Source organism: Geotrypetes seraphini, chromosome 3 (assembly GCF_902459505.1).
Source record: "Geotrypetes seraphini chromosome 3, aGeoSer1.1, whole genome shotgun sequence".
Lineage (NCBI taxonomy): Eukaryota > Metazoa > Chordata > Amphibia > Gymnophiona > Dermophiidae > Geotrypetes > Geotrypetes seraphini.
Genome location: NC_047086.1, coordinates 202,937,375 through 202,951,767, shown reverse-complemented (window position 1 = coordinate 202,951,767; position 14,393 = coordinate 202,937,375). Strand labels below are relative to the sequence as shown.

The 14,393-nt window shown below is 42.0% G+C and overlaps 1 protein-coding gene across 4 annotated transcripts in view; it reads right to left on the bottom strand.

Moving 5' to 3' along the window:
• Positions 1-11,781: 11,781 nt before the first annotated feature.
• Positions 11,782-14,393, bottom strand: part of ATF1 (activating transcription factor 1) — a 155,163-nt gene continuing 152,551 nt past the window's right edge. For 3 of the 4 annotated variants that reach the window (XM_033937376.1, XM_033937374.1, XM_033937378.1), the window contains one exon: positions 11,782-14,357. In XM_033937376.1, the coding sequence (XP_033793267.1) occupies positions 14,213-14,357 (145 nt within the window). In that variant the 3' untranslated portion in view covers positions 11,782-14,212. The remainder of the gene's footprint in view (positions 14,358-14,393) is intronic. The other variant, XR_004538768.1, reaches the window with a different exon arrangement.

The window sequence follows — 14,393 nt, the reverse complement described above, 5'->3', positions numbered from 1 at the left end:
TTGAGACGTAGAATATTTGATGAGCCAGTTGTCTAGGTAGGGAAATACCTGAAGACAATGGTTCCGTAGAGGTGCTGCTACCACTACCAGGTACTTGGTGAACACTCTGGGAGATGAAGCCAGGCCAAAGGGCAGCACTCTGTATTGATAATGCAGATTCCCCACCCAAAATCTGAGATATTGATGGGAGGCCGGATGAATGGGAATATGAGTGTAGGCCTCCTTGAGATCCAGAGAGCATAACCCAGGGGTAGGGAACTCCGGTCCACGAGAACCGTATTCCAGTCGGGTTTTCAGGATTTCCCCAATGAATATGCATTGAAAGCAGTGCATGCAAATAGATCTCATGCATATTCATTGGGGAAATCCTGAAAACCCAACTGGAATACGGCTCTCGAGGACCGGAGTTCCCTACCCCTGGCATAACCAGTCATTCTGCTCAAGAAGGGGATAAAGGGATGCCAGGGACAACATTCAAATTTTTTCTTTGACCAGAAATTTGTTGAGAGCCCTGAGATCCAAAATGGGCCACAGATCGCCCGTCTTCTTCGGAACAAGAAAGTAACGGGAGTAAAACCCCCCTGTTCTGCTGTTCCAAAGGAACTGGTTCGATGGCATGGAGACGAAGCAGAGCTTGAGCTTCCTGAAGAAGGGCGGTCTGGGATGGACTGGAAGGATACTCTCTTGGAGGAAGCTCTGGTGAAACCTGAGTGAAATGAAGAGAACATCCTTCCCTGATGATGGACAGCACCCAGAGGTCGGATGTAATTGTCATCCATCGGTGGTAAAAATAGAAACATAGAAATAGACGGCACATAAGGGCCACGGCCCATCTAGTCTGCCCACCCCAATGACTCTCCCCTACCTTTCTCTGTGAATAGATCCCACGTGTCTATCCCTTTTGGCCTTAAAATCAGGCATGCTGCTGGCCTCAATAACCTGAAGTGGAAGACTATTCCAGCGATCAACCACCCTTTCAGTGAAAAAGAATTTCCTGGTGTCCCCGTGCAGTTTCCCGCCCCTGATTTTCCATGGATGCCCCCTTGTTGCCGTGGGACTCTTGAAAAAGAAGATATCTTCTTCCACCACGATGCGGCACGTGAGATACTTGAATGTCTCGATCATGTCACCCCTCTCTCTGCGTTCCTCGAGTGAGTACAGCTGCAACTTATCCAGCCTTTCCTCGTATGGGAGATCCTTGAGTCCCGAGACCATCTGGGTGGCCATTCTCTGGACCGACTCCAGTCTCAGCACATCCTTACGGTAATGCGGCCTCCAGAATTGCACACAGTATTCCAGGTGGGGCCTCACCATGGATCTATACAATGGCATAATGACTTCAGGCTTACGAAACTCCTGCGTATGCAACCTATGATTTGCCTTGCCTTGGATGAAGCTTGCTCCACTTGATTGGCAGTCTTCATGTTCTCACTGACGATCTCCCCTAAGTCTCATTCTGCTTCAGTTCTTGTTAGGATCTCGCCATTAAGGGTGTAAGTCTTGCATGGATTTTGGCTGCCCAGGTGCATGACTTTGCATTTTTTGGCATTGAAGCTGAGTTGCCAGGACCTAGACCAGCGCTCCAGTAGGAGTAGGTCGTGCATCATGTTGTCGGACATTGAATTTATGTCTGTTGTGCTTTTGCCCACTACATTGCTTAGTTTGGCGTCATCGGCGAATAATGTTATTTTACCTCACAGCCCTTCTGCCAAGTCTCTTATAAAGAGGTTGAATAGGATCGGGCCCAGGATCGAGCCCTGCGGCACTCCACTGATTACCTCCATCATTTCGGAGGGGGTGCCGTTCACCACTACCCTCTGAAGCCTACCTCCAAGCCAATTCCCAAACCATTTTGTCAATGTGTCGCCCAATCCTATAGAACTCATCTTGCTCAGCAACCTGCGGTGTGGTACGCTATCGAATGCTTTACTGAAGTCCAGGTATACGATGTCCAGGGACTCCCCAACATCCAGCTTCCTCGTCACCCAGTCAAAGAAGCTGGAGATGGAGATGACCTCCTATGGGGGAAGAGAAGTCAGAGACAGAACGATGGAGGTTATGCTCTTTTGTAAACAGTCAAAAAGGCTGTGAAGCCTTAGGTGCAGCAGAAGGTTGAGATTTTTGTTGCTTCTGAGGCTGTTTCTTAGGAGGAGGACGAGTGTAAGGAGCCGCCCTTGGAGCAAAACGCTTCTGGTAAATGGGAGGAGGACATGTAGAGTTGGCTTTGGCTTAGGTCTGACAATAGAAGCGAAAGATTTTTCATGTTCAGACAATTTCTTGGTGGCTGCCTCGATAGAATATTCATCGAAGAGGTCATTGCCTGCACAAGGAATATTAGCCATGCGGTCCTGAAGATTAGGGTCCATGTCAATGGTACGAAGCCAGGCAAGGTGACACATTGTTACAGAGCAAGCAGCCACCCGGGCAGACAACTCAAAGGCATCATAAGACGAATGAAGTAGATGTAGTCTGAGTTGTGATAGAGAAGCGAAATTCAAAGTGTTTTTGAGTGTCTAAATAGGTAAAAAATTTAGGCAAAAGAGCAATAAGGAACTCAAAATAGTTGACAAAATGGAAATTATAATTGAGGACTTTAGATGACATCATGGCATTTTGATAGATGCGACATCCAAATGTGTCCATAGTTTTCCCTTATCTTCCAGGAGGAACTGTGGCATAAACCTTGGAAGGATGGGACCTCTTCAAGGAGGACTCCACAAGTAGAGATTGACGAGATAACTGTGAATTCTCAAATCCATTACAATGGAGTATTTTGTATCTGGAGTCCAATTTTCCTGGAACAGCTGGAATTACATAAGGAGTCTCCAGGCATTTGGTAAAAGTTTGAGACAAAAGCTTGTGAATAGGAAGCTTGTGACTCTGCTGGAGGTTGAGGAAGATGCATGACTTCGAGATACTTCTTAGAGTATTTGGAACCAGCATCCAGTTGAAGGTCCAAGTCCACAGCCATCTGATGAAGAAAACATAAGAACATAAGAATTGCCATCTTCGGATCAGACCCTGGTTCCATCAAGTCCGGTGATCCGCACATGTGGAGGCCCCGCCAGGTATACCCCATATCACTGTATGCTTCTCAAGGGAGATGTGCATCTAATATACCCTTACCTGTATCACTCTATGCCACTCTTAAGGAGATGCCATATAAGAAAAAATTGTTCCAGTTAATACTAATCTCCAAGGGTCATAAGGAGAAAGTTAGATACTCGATCCTCAGAGGGTGAAATTACCCACAGGTTCAAGTGAGCAGCTCTCACCAGAACCCCGATCTTCACTGGATCACAGGCGTATCTTATTTTGTCTCTTTTTAACTATATATATTTCTTTAACACGTTTCTTTTTTATCCATCAATTATTAGTTTAAATGATTCAAACGGTTTACTTAACTTGCTAATTTATAAAGGGGAGCACCTCCACCAACATGTCCATGTTTCACACGCTTTCCTCAGGGTCGAGGCTCCCTATTATATTCATGCACATAGTAGAAATCGCTCCATTCGAATAGATCATGCACTATGTGCATGAATATAATAGGGAGCCTCGACCCTGAGGAAAGCGTGTGAAACATGGACATGTTGGTGGAGGCGCTCCCCTTTATAAATTAGCAAGTTAAGTAAACCGTTTGAATCATTTAAACTAATAATTGATGGATAAAAAAGAAACGTGTTAAAGAAATATATATAGTTAAAAAGAGACAAAAGAAGATACGCCTGTGATCCAGTGAAGATCGGGGTTCTGGTGAGAGCTGCTCACTTGAACCTGTGGGTAATTTCACCCTCTGAGGATCGAGTATCTAACTTTCTCCTTATGACCCTTGGAGATTAGTATTAACTGGAACAATTTTTTCTTATATGGTACTGTTGATTATTCCAGTTGTTTGCATAGCCATTATCTTGTTGTTCTACTCTTAAGGAGATGAGCATCTAGTTTACCCTTAAATCCTAGAACGGTGGATTCTGCAATTACTTCCTCTGGGAGAGCATTCCAGGTGTCCACCACTCGCTGCGTGAAACAGAACTTCCTGATATTTGTCCTGGACCTGTCCCCCCCCCAGCTTCAGTCTATGTCCTCTTGTCCGTGTCACATTGGACATTGTGAATAACTGCTTTCCCTGCTCTATTTTGTCAAATCCTTTCAGTATTTTGAAAGTCTCGATCAGATCCCCTCGCAGTCTCCTCTTCTCAAGGGAGAACAACCCCAGTCTCCTAAGTCGTTCCTCGTAGTCCAGGTTCTCCATACCTTTCACTAGCTTCGTTGATCGTCTCTGCACCCTCTCTAGCAGTTTTATATCCTTCTTTAGGTATGGAGTCCAATGCTGGACGTAATATTCCAGGTGCGGCCTGACCATGGCTCTGTAGAGCAGTATTATTACTTTCTCTGATCTATTCGTAATTCCCTTCTTTATCATGCCTAGCTGATCTGGTAATGCTTTGCCTCGAGAAGGACTCGAGGTCGTTGAGGCAGCTTGGGTCGAAGATGAAGCTTCAGCTGGAAAAAAGGCCTCAAAAGAATAGGGAGACTTGGACAAGGCTATGAAAGCTGCTGAGTCCTTAAGGTGTGGAAGTGGAGACCTCGAATGGGGAGTTGGCGGTCTAGTAGAAGTAGGTGTAGATCGAGGCTTAGTTGAAGAAGGACGCTCCTTAGAAGAACTATGCCTGGAAGGATGCCTCGATGAAGGTCTCGATCGTCGATGAGAACGGTGCTTAGAAGCAGATCTCGAAGATCAAGGAGACTTCGCCTCGGAGACAGTAGCAGCCGATGCCACCAAAGAATGGATAGTAGAGAATGACACGGGGAGCAATCCCTGCAGCGAACCGCTGCGTGGCTGCGGTTTGGCTGCGGGTTATGGTGACCTCATTAGCAAATCGCCGCAGACGCGGGGACAAATCCTTTCACCGACCGCAAAAACGGTGAATAGATTTGTCCCCGCAGGCCAATGTCCCCCCCTCTAGGAACCGCAATTTACCTGTGTTTTCACCGTGCTCATTTGTCAGATCAACCCTTCCTGCCAATAGAACCCGCCCCCCCCCGACGATCGCCCTCACTGGTAGGAGGGTGCCCAACCCCTCCTGCCGGCACCCCCAATGGCCCCCTATATCGCCAATAGGAGGGTGCCCAACCCCTCCTGCCGGTCCCTCCCCCAACAAACCCCGCCATCCTGAAACACCACCCTTAGTCTTACTTTCCAAGTTGGACCGGACAGCTCCTCGCTCGTCTGGCCAGCAGGCCTGCCTCCGTCCAAATGAGGCGGGCCCGCCCCTCCCCTCCCCTGCCTAACCCACAGGATCCTAGGGCCTGATTGGCCCAAGCACCTAAGGCCCCTCCTATAGCGGGAGTGGCTTTAGGTGCCTAGACCAATCAGGCCCTAGGATCCTGTGGGTTGGGCAGGGTAGGGGCGGGCCCGCCTCATTTGGACAGAGGCAAGCCTGCTGGCCATACGTGTGAGGAGCCGTCCGGTCCAACTTGGAAAGTAAGACTAAGGGGGTTCCGGGGTGGGAGGGTTCGTTGGGGGGGGGGTCCAGCAGGAGGGGTTGGGTACCCTCCTGCCGGCGATCTTAGGGGAGGCCATTGGGAGGACCGGCAGGAGGGGTTGGGTACCCTTCTGCTGCGATTGTCGGGAGGGCCGTTGGGGGGGTCTACAGGAGGGGTTGGGTGCCCTCCTGCCGTGATCGCTGGGGGGAGGGGAGACTTGCAGCCGTAGCCGCGGTCATTATGCTAATCACGGCAGGGAGATCTTTGCCGCGATTAGGTACAGCGGCCGCGTCTACTTACCATATAGGCTAACATTGTAAGCATTTAAAGTACATGTCGTGTTTGTTTTTGCATTGCTAGCCCCAGGGGTGGTGGAAGATTAGTGATTGAAAAACTGTATGAAAAATAACTATTTTAAATTTAGTGATCAAAATGTGTCAGTTTTGAGAATTTATATTAATTAATTTTTTCTCTGCGTGTTTTGTTTTTGTATAGTTATTAACTAATATTTAACTAAGTTTTAAAGTTTTAAAGAATGTTTCCTTTATACGTAAATAAAGAAAAGTGAATGGGATTGCAGTGGCGGTGACGGGGCGGTAAAGAGGATGGTGAGACGGGGACGGGGCGGTGACGGTGGGACGGGGCGGTGACGGGGATGGTGAGACGGGGACGGGGCGGTGACGGGGACCAATTTTTTCACCGTGTCATTCTCTAATGGATAGGACTGGAGGCTGTGGATCGAAGTTCCAGAGGCTTGATGGAGGAACCCGATGCACTCCCAAAGACTCTACTCCTTGTATGGAGTGTGAGGATTCCTGCCGAGGCACTTGCAAAGAATCTGCTCCTTGCTTCACATGCTTAGATGCCAGACCAGACACTCGCAGAGACTCTGCTCCCTGCATAGAGTGTGTAGACTCAGACTGAGGCATAGGAAGAGGCTCGACTTCGCTGGAGTCTGCAGAATGCCCAGGCTGGATTAGAGTCGCTAGCTTCGGTCCCATTTTGGTGAGGAACTGAAGAAATTGCTGCTCTAACATGGTCTGGAAAGAAGCCAGCAAAGATGGATCCGTATCTGAAACCGGACCACCTGCCTTGGCTGGAGGTTACATCAAGGCAGTGGAAATGTGCTTCGACTTAGAAGTCTTAGGCACCTTAAGCACTACCGGTGGAATGGTCTGCTGAGCTATCTTACCTGAGGAAACGGGGGAAGATGTAGCAGATGTTGAAGAGCCGCTGCAAACAAAGGTCTGATGAGGCTCGAAGTCGAAGCGGTGGAGGCAGGAGGGCCCTCGGTCAAAGGTGAGACCGAGGTGGGCTTCGAAGTTGAAGATGTGGATGAATCCATCTGGAAGAGCTTCTCCACTGAAAGTTGACGACGTTTAAGGGCTCGAGGTTGAAGATTAGCACAGCATTCGCACGATTTTGGATGATGTGGCCCAAGGCACTTGAGGCACCTAGTGTGAGGGTCCGTGAGAGAAATCGAACGTTGACACTGGCTACACTTCTTGAAGCCTGTCGCTGGTCGGGACATAGAAGGAAAAACAGCCGCTGCAAGGTTGTAACCCCTGGGCTGCGGCCGAGCGGCCTGCCCTGGCAGCCAAACGGAAGAACTAAAAATTTATTTATTTTTTTAACTGGAAATAAAATAAAGAACGTACGAACAGCGATTCGTGAAGAAAAAAAACGTGCAGAGAAGGCACGAAGTGAAAAGTTAAACGCAGAGAGTCAAAGACGGACTTCTTGGCTCTGTGGAAAATTGAGAACTGAGGAGATGCGCCCTACGCTGGGCGGGAAGGCACATGCGCAGTGCGGTCGACTCAAAACTTCTAGTTTCTACAAGCAAGTCTGCTTGCGAGGCTTCTACATCCAGACTCCATTGATGATGTCACCCATATGTGAGAATAGGTTGCCTGCTTGTCCTGGGATAAAATATTTTATATACCACTTTAAAATTTTCTCAACCAATACAATGGATTTAAAAATGGAGTCACCCAATCATATTTATCCAGCATTAATTTCTCTCTCTCTCTTCATCCCTCCCAGTACATAGTCCCTCCCCTCTATCCCATCCCACTTCCTCTAACTCCATTTCCTGTTTCTTATATGGATGGGACGAGTCTGAGGGAGCACTTCAGAGCAGGTGGCCTAGGTGTATTGCTGAACTGGTGTTGCTCTGTAGAAGACAAGGTTGAAGCTACATGGCAGGGGAGAAGGGGAACTGAGGCCTAGATTCTCAAAAATTTGCATGAAAAACTGATGGGCCACTGTCACAGCCATTATAGTAAAAAAAGCGAGTCATTCTCCCAAAAAAATGTTCAGGCAAATGAGGTTGGCGGAGAGTAGCAAAGATTCGCTAAATTTACATATGCCCATCACCGGTGATTGAGATGGGGACATGCGTTGAATAAACAAGCAAAAAAAAGAAAACCCAAAAACAAATCTAGCCACCGAAGTCAAGACCTCCACCTGACAACGGGAGAGATACCCACTAGAGCAGTGTTTTTCAACCGCTGTTCCGCGGCACACTAGTGTGCCGCGAGATGTTGCCTGGTGTGCCGCAGGGCCGCCGGGCCCGGAGCTGACAGGGGGCCCGAGGCAGGGGCGCCAGTAGCTCGCCAAGGCAAAGTGAGTCGATCACCCAGGACTCACTTTGTCTTGCCGATCTAATCTATCGAGCCGATAAGTCTTCTTCTCCCCGACGTCAATTCTGCAGTCGGAGAGGAAGTTCGGGCCAGCCAATCGCTGCCTGGCTGGGCGGAACTTCCTCTCCGATTGTAGAATTGACGTCAGGGAGAGCATGCGTCGGCGTCGGCTTTGGGGCCTGTTATCCATTGGTGGGTCCTGTTCCCCGATGGCAGCGGCAGTGGCAGTGGCTTGGGGAACGACAGGGAGAAAGAAAGAAAGGGGGCAGGCAGGGAAACAGAAGGAAAGAAGAGAAACAGAAAAAAAGAAAGAAAGGTCAGGGAGAGAGGAAGAAAAAGTTGGGGGAGGGAATGAGGTGTGGAGGAGAGAAAGCATATAGGCTGATAGAAGGGAAGAAAGATTGGATGCACAGTCAGAAGAAGAAAGTGCAACCAGAAATCACCAGACAAGGTAGGAAAAATGATTTTATTTTAAATTTAGCAAAGTGGAGGCAGTATTACCACAGTTTTCAAAGGAATTTGCCCAAATAACTTAATAGTTAACTGGGTAAATTCCCAGAGATGAAAACTTCCCTTCACTTACTATGCACAGTTCTGAATTTATATCTGCTGTCTATATTTTACAATATGGTCACCTTTTACTAAACCGCAATAGTGGTTTTTAGCGCAGGGAGCCTATGAGCGTCAAGAGCAGCGCTGGGCATTCAGCGCAGCTCCCTGCGCTAAAAACTGCTATTGTGGTTTAATAAAAAGGATGGAGGGTATATTTGTCTATTTTTGTATGCTATAAAAACCAAATACAGAGAGAGACTGAGAGCTGTTGACGAAGAGCTACGTGTGTGTCTTTCTTCGATTCCAGCCAGAATATCAGCTTTGTGTTCAGCCAAACAGGCCCAGGTTTCGCACTGAATAAAGTATTTTATAATTTTTATTTCGTAATAAAGTAATTATAAAATACTTTCTTTGTGTTTATTTGATTCCTATTCAAGAGAATTACTTTATATATAGTCAATATAGGCAGAGAGTTAAATTTTTTAACATTTTCTAATGGTGGTGTGCCTCGTGATTTTTTTCATGAAACAAGTGTGCCTTTGCCCAAAAAAGGTTGAAAAACACTGCACTAGAGAATGACATGGGGACAAATTTTTCTGTCCCCGCAAAAACTCAATTTTTCCGTCCCTGCAAGTTTTGTCACTATCCCTGTCCCATTCCTGTAAGCTCTGTCTTAACTGCACAAGCCTCAAACACTTATGATTTTAAAGTGTTTGAGGCTTGTGCAGATGAGGACAGAGCTTGCATGAATGAGTCAGGGACAGGAAAAGAGCTCACCGGGATAGGACGAGTTCCCGTGGGGACGGGGTATTTGTCCCTGTGTCATTCTCTAATACCCACTCTCTCCTGCCACCAAGTAACAACCCCCCCCCCCCCCCCGGCAGCTGGAGAGATGCCCACTGTGAAGTGTACAGGCACAGTGGTTAGAGCTATAGCCTCAGCACCGAGGTTGTGGGTTCAAACCTCATGCTGCTCCTTGTGACCCTGGGTAAGTCACTTAATCCCCCATTGCCCCAGGTATATTAGATAGTGTGTGAGCCCACCAGGACAGAGAGAAAAATGCTTGAGTACTTGAATGTAAACCACTTAGGCATAAATGGTATATAAATACTAAAAACAAATAAAATTATTTTCTTTATTAGATTTGATGGCTTGCTTTCAGAACTTTTCAAACTGAAAATATTTGTAACCATACAGAGAATAATTAGACAAATATTTGAGGGACTCTATTGGATATGTCAATATATTTTTTTGTGAATCTATGCATGTATATGACCTTATGATTTTCCTATATATTGATACAGATTGGATATATCAAGTTACCATATGGTAAAAACAACCCTTTTTTTTTTCAGGGAGATAGCGGAGGACCTTTTGTGTGCTATATTACAGAATACAGTGCATTTTATCAGTTTGGCATAACAAGTTTTGGGTATGGTTGTGCCCAAGAACACTATCCTGGAATCTATGCCCGGGTGTCCAACTATGAAAACTGGATTAAAAATACTATCTTAAATATTACCATCCCTTTTGGCAATATTGGTAAAACAGATGTAAATAATGCTAACTACGTAAAGACAGTCCCTTTTCTGGTTCTCCTTGCTGTTGGTTATGTTATTTTATTATGAAGGGAACTCTAGTGCACATTTTGTTCTAAAGTGTTTATTCTTATATTTAATAAAATAAGCTATTGTTTAAAAGTAAGATATTTGATTTTTAAAAATATAACAACTATTTATAAAATGAAAAACAAACCTGTTAATTCAAATCCATTTGTTTTACATTATATAAGAACTGAAGTTTCTGCTTATTTTTCCTACCATTTTCATTGTGTCAATTAAGTAATGCTTTCTTTAAATGACCATAAAAGTATGAAGCAAGAGCAAAAGTGGAAATGTCCAATCAGAATGGTGCACAAAAAGTGTCTTTCAACTCATCTGATAAATCCAAATGTCTTTATTCATCCAAAATAACTCATTCATCCAAAGTAACTCAATGGCTCGACATGATCATGTTTCGGCCACCTGGCCTGCATCAGGAGTCTATAAATTATATACATAAATAACGGTTTGATCGTTGTGTTTTAGAGCATATTTATCCAATTGATACCCAAAGACTCCTAAGGTATAATCTTTTTTTGTATCTTTTCATTTTTGCTTTTTTAACAAATGTATGTCCCTTTATTGTTTTTATTGAACAAGTTTATATGTGTTTTATACAATACAGGTTTTTTATACCCCCTTTCTTAAGTTTTTTCATACATATATTATTCTTTCCATCCATTATGTGTATCAACACTGGTGTTTATTTATCTCATAATACTGTAAATAGTTTTATCCTTTTTTATATGTCCGCTTATTCATTGTTTTATATTTTGGCTCATATTTTTAACATATTCTCAGTTGGTTTGTGACACATACTCTCTATCTTATTGAATCCATAGGTTATTTATTATATTTTCATTATATATTTTTTATTGGTTGATAATCAATAGTTTCAATGCAATTTTCCTGTAAGCATGATTAGTTATATCTTTTTAGTGTATTATTTATGTAGAGTTATATATTTGGTTAATTTATATTTTGTATAAAGCCTTTTATGTTTTTTATAATCTGTGCAGATATGGATAGGTCTTTATTTTTAACCATGCTGGTCTTTATACGTGTTTGTTGTTTGGTATTCTTTGCTGTTCTTTTACAATATATTTTACACATAACATTTTCTATATAATATCATTCATATTTTTAACATTTGTTGGTTTTGGTTTTATATATGATTATGTTTATTTAATAATTATTATTTATGTATATAATTTATAGACTCCTGATGCAGGCCGGGTGGCAGAAACATGATCATGTCGAGTCATTGAGTTACTTTGGATGAATGAGTTATTTTGGATGAATAAAGACATTTGGATTTATCAGATGAGTTGAAAGACAATTTTTGTGCACCATTCTGATTGGACATTTCCACTTTTGCTCTTGCTTGTTTGATTTTTGTGGATTTGTTTCCCCTGTTTTAGTGTGCATAAAACTATGAACCAGCCCAAATGTTGCAGAGGAAAAGGAAATTTAAAAGACAGGGTGCACAGCCATAATAAAAGGTGCAAATGTTTTATTCTGAAAACAGTTAAACCATAAGTGAAACGGTTGTGGAGAGAACAATTCACATGACCAGATGGTAAAGGGAAAGCAAACAGTCAGATAAACAATTAAAAAATAGATACTTTGGGAAAATAGGCAGCCTTGATGCTTTCACAGTAAAGCAGCAGGCACTTTCTATGATTTCACTTCAATATGAAAGTTTATAAAACTAGAAGGATCTCTTACCAACATTATTATAAACTCTAGAAAAGGGCAAGTGCATTCTTCAGAACAAAAGGGAGTCCCAACTTTTTTTCTACCATTTTACTCTAAATTAATTTGGCTATGAGACACCCCAAAATAAAAGTCTCGCTTGCAAAGTTAATAAAGATATCCGATAGACTAATGTCTAAAAATTACTTTTAATAAAAAAATATCATCTATTCAACTTTAATTATAAAGCAAGTCAGTTTAATTATAGTATGTCTTGCATAAATACACAAGAATTCAAATTTATGTCAGTTTTTAAGCTGAACTGAATCATGACTGGACAATTTCCAATACAAGAGTATTTGTACGGTAATCATTAGTCCAGGTTCAGAAAAGAAAGTTAATCACTTATCTACAGATGAATACAAGTTGAAAATTAGTTATGAATTTTGACAGATAATTAGACTATTTTCAACTCATTCCCAATTCCCAAAAGGTTAAATAGGTTAAGGCAGTCAAAATTTAAATTGTAATTTTAAGCTCACGAATGAAATGGCTTAGAATAACAAAGATATACTGGGATCTGTATCTGCATCAGCTGCTTTCCTATTTTTTAGACAGCAGTCAGAGCTATGGGTACTTTAAGAAAGGACAGAAAGTAGTAAACAAAGACACTATAAAGGGGCAAAGATTATATATGCAATAACTTTTCAAAACAGATTTCTCAAAAAAGATATTTTAAATCTGGATTTTTCATCAATGTGGCAGGTAAATGCAAAAAAATAATCTGAATTAAAAAAAAAATTGTCCCCAAATAATTATGCTCCATTGCTGATGTCATAGTTAAACCCTGTGTTGGGACAAACAAGAGACACTAACTGCATGAAGATGCACCAGCTAGGTATATCAGATGAGAAAGATTAGATGGCAGCCTTTGGGGGAGAAATAACGAACATTAGAAACACACAGAAAATACTCAGTTTCGAAAGATTAAGTTAATTGCAAAAATATATCAGTCTAAAATTTTCTTCAGAACACTTATAAGTATACCATAATGTACAAAATATTATAGCAAAAATTACTGTATTTTTTTTTATAAATCTTGGATAGCCTAATTACAAAATCCCTTTGACAATGTATTCAACTCACATAAGCCTTTGCTGAATTATTCATACAGCTTCTAGTCTAGAAATATACTTCTCAAAAGAACTAGTTTATTCCACAGAATAAGCAATGAATTTTCAATCCTATATATAATCACACAATTTATTATATATTTATAGAAATTCCATCACACTCAGTAGCAAAGAACAAAATGTATAATGGCATGCTTTCTTTCTATATATACATATATATGTATGCATATATGTATATAAACAAACACTTTGAACTTGTACCCACTCAACCAAAATCTTGGCTTGAAGTAACTTGGCTAGTAGATTATTTTTATGTTTAATTTGTTTTGGATGTTCTCTAGAAACAGACCTGAAAAATAGTTATGTTGCCTAATAGAAAAATTTTGTGTTTTTCTTAACATTGAAAAAACGACCCTGGTAAATATGGCTACCTGTACTCTCTCTCTTTGCCTTAGTGCCTCTATTTCCCTCTCTTCCACTACAGAGTATGTCATATTTCTGCATACTTGACGATAAAGATGAAGTGTGCTAAATGACAGATAAACATAAATAGGGAAATTAAAGAGCTTGCCAGCTAAGTAAACATTTATAGCAACAGATTAGCTCTCCTTTTTATCTTATAATTCATAGGCAGAAGCCAAAATATTTACAGATAAATTTGAGAATAAAACAAAGAAATTAAAACCTATATGGTTATATATATACTGTTATACATTTCAGTTAATGGCAGAGATTCTTATTTTTTATATTCTTGTATTAGTTAGCTTATGTTCCTAACTTAACCCTGAAAACTGCTCATCACAGATTTGAAGCATAGAAATTTGCATTACTTATTACTCCAGACATGATCTGGGGCTTCATTTGAAGTAGCCACTTAGCGCAGCAAGAGCTTTTCTCAGGTCTCTTTCATTTTTGAACTTTGTCCCCCAACATGTTGCATATTGATTCTTTACTTTCTTTTAAAGTTGTGAAATCTAGATTTAAAAAAAGTTCTCATGTTGACCTTTCGCTTTAAGTTTTTAGAAAATTCAGTATAAAAAAATAACCCTCTCAAACTCAAAGTCCACAAAAAAGAGATTTTCTCCATGGTCCCTTTTTCTTACACTGTTTTATGACAGTAAAGATCTTTTAAAGTCTTTAGCTCTTCAATCAGAGTTTTGTTTTGATTTTCAAGAACTGCAACTCGATTTTCCAAACATTTAACATATTCTTTCTTCTTTCTGCGGCATTCCCGGGCAGCTTCCCTAAAATAAGAAACAACATGTTATTAAAAATATGTT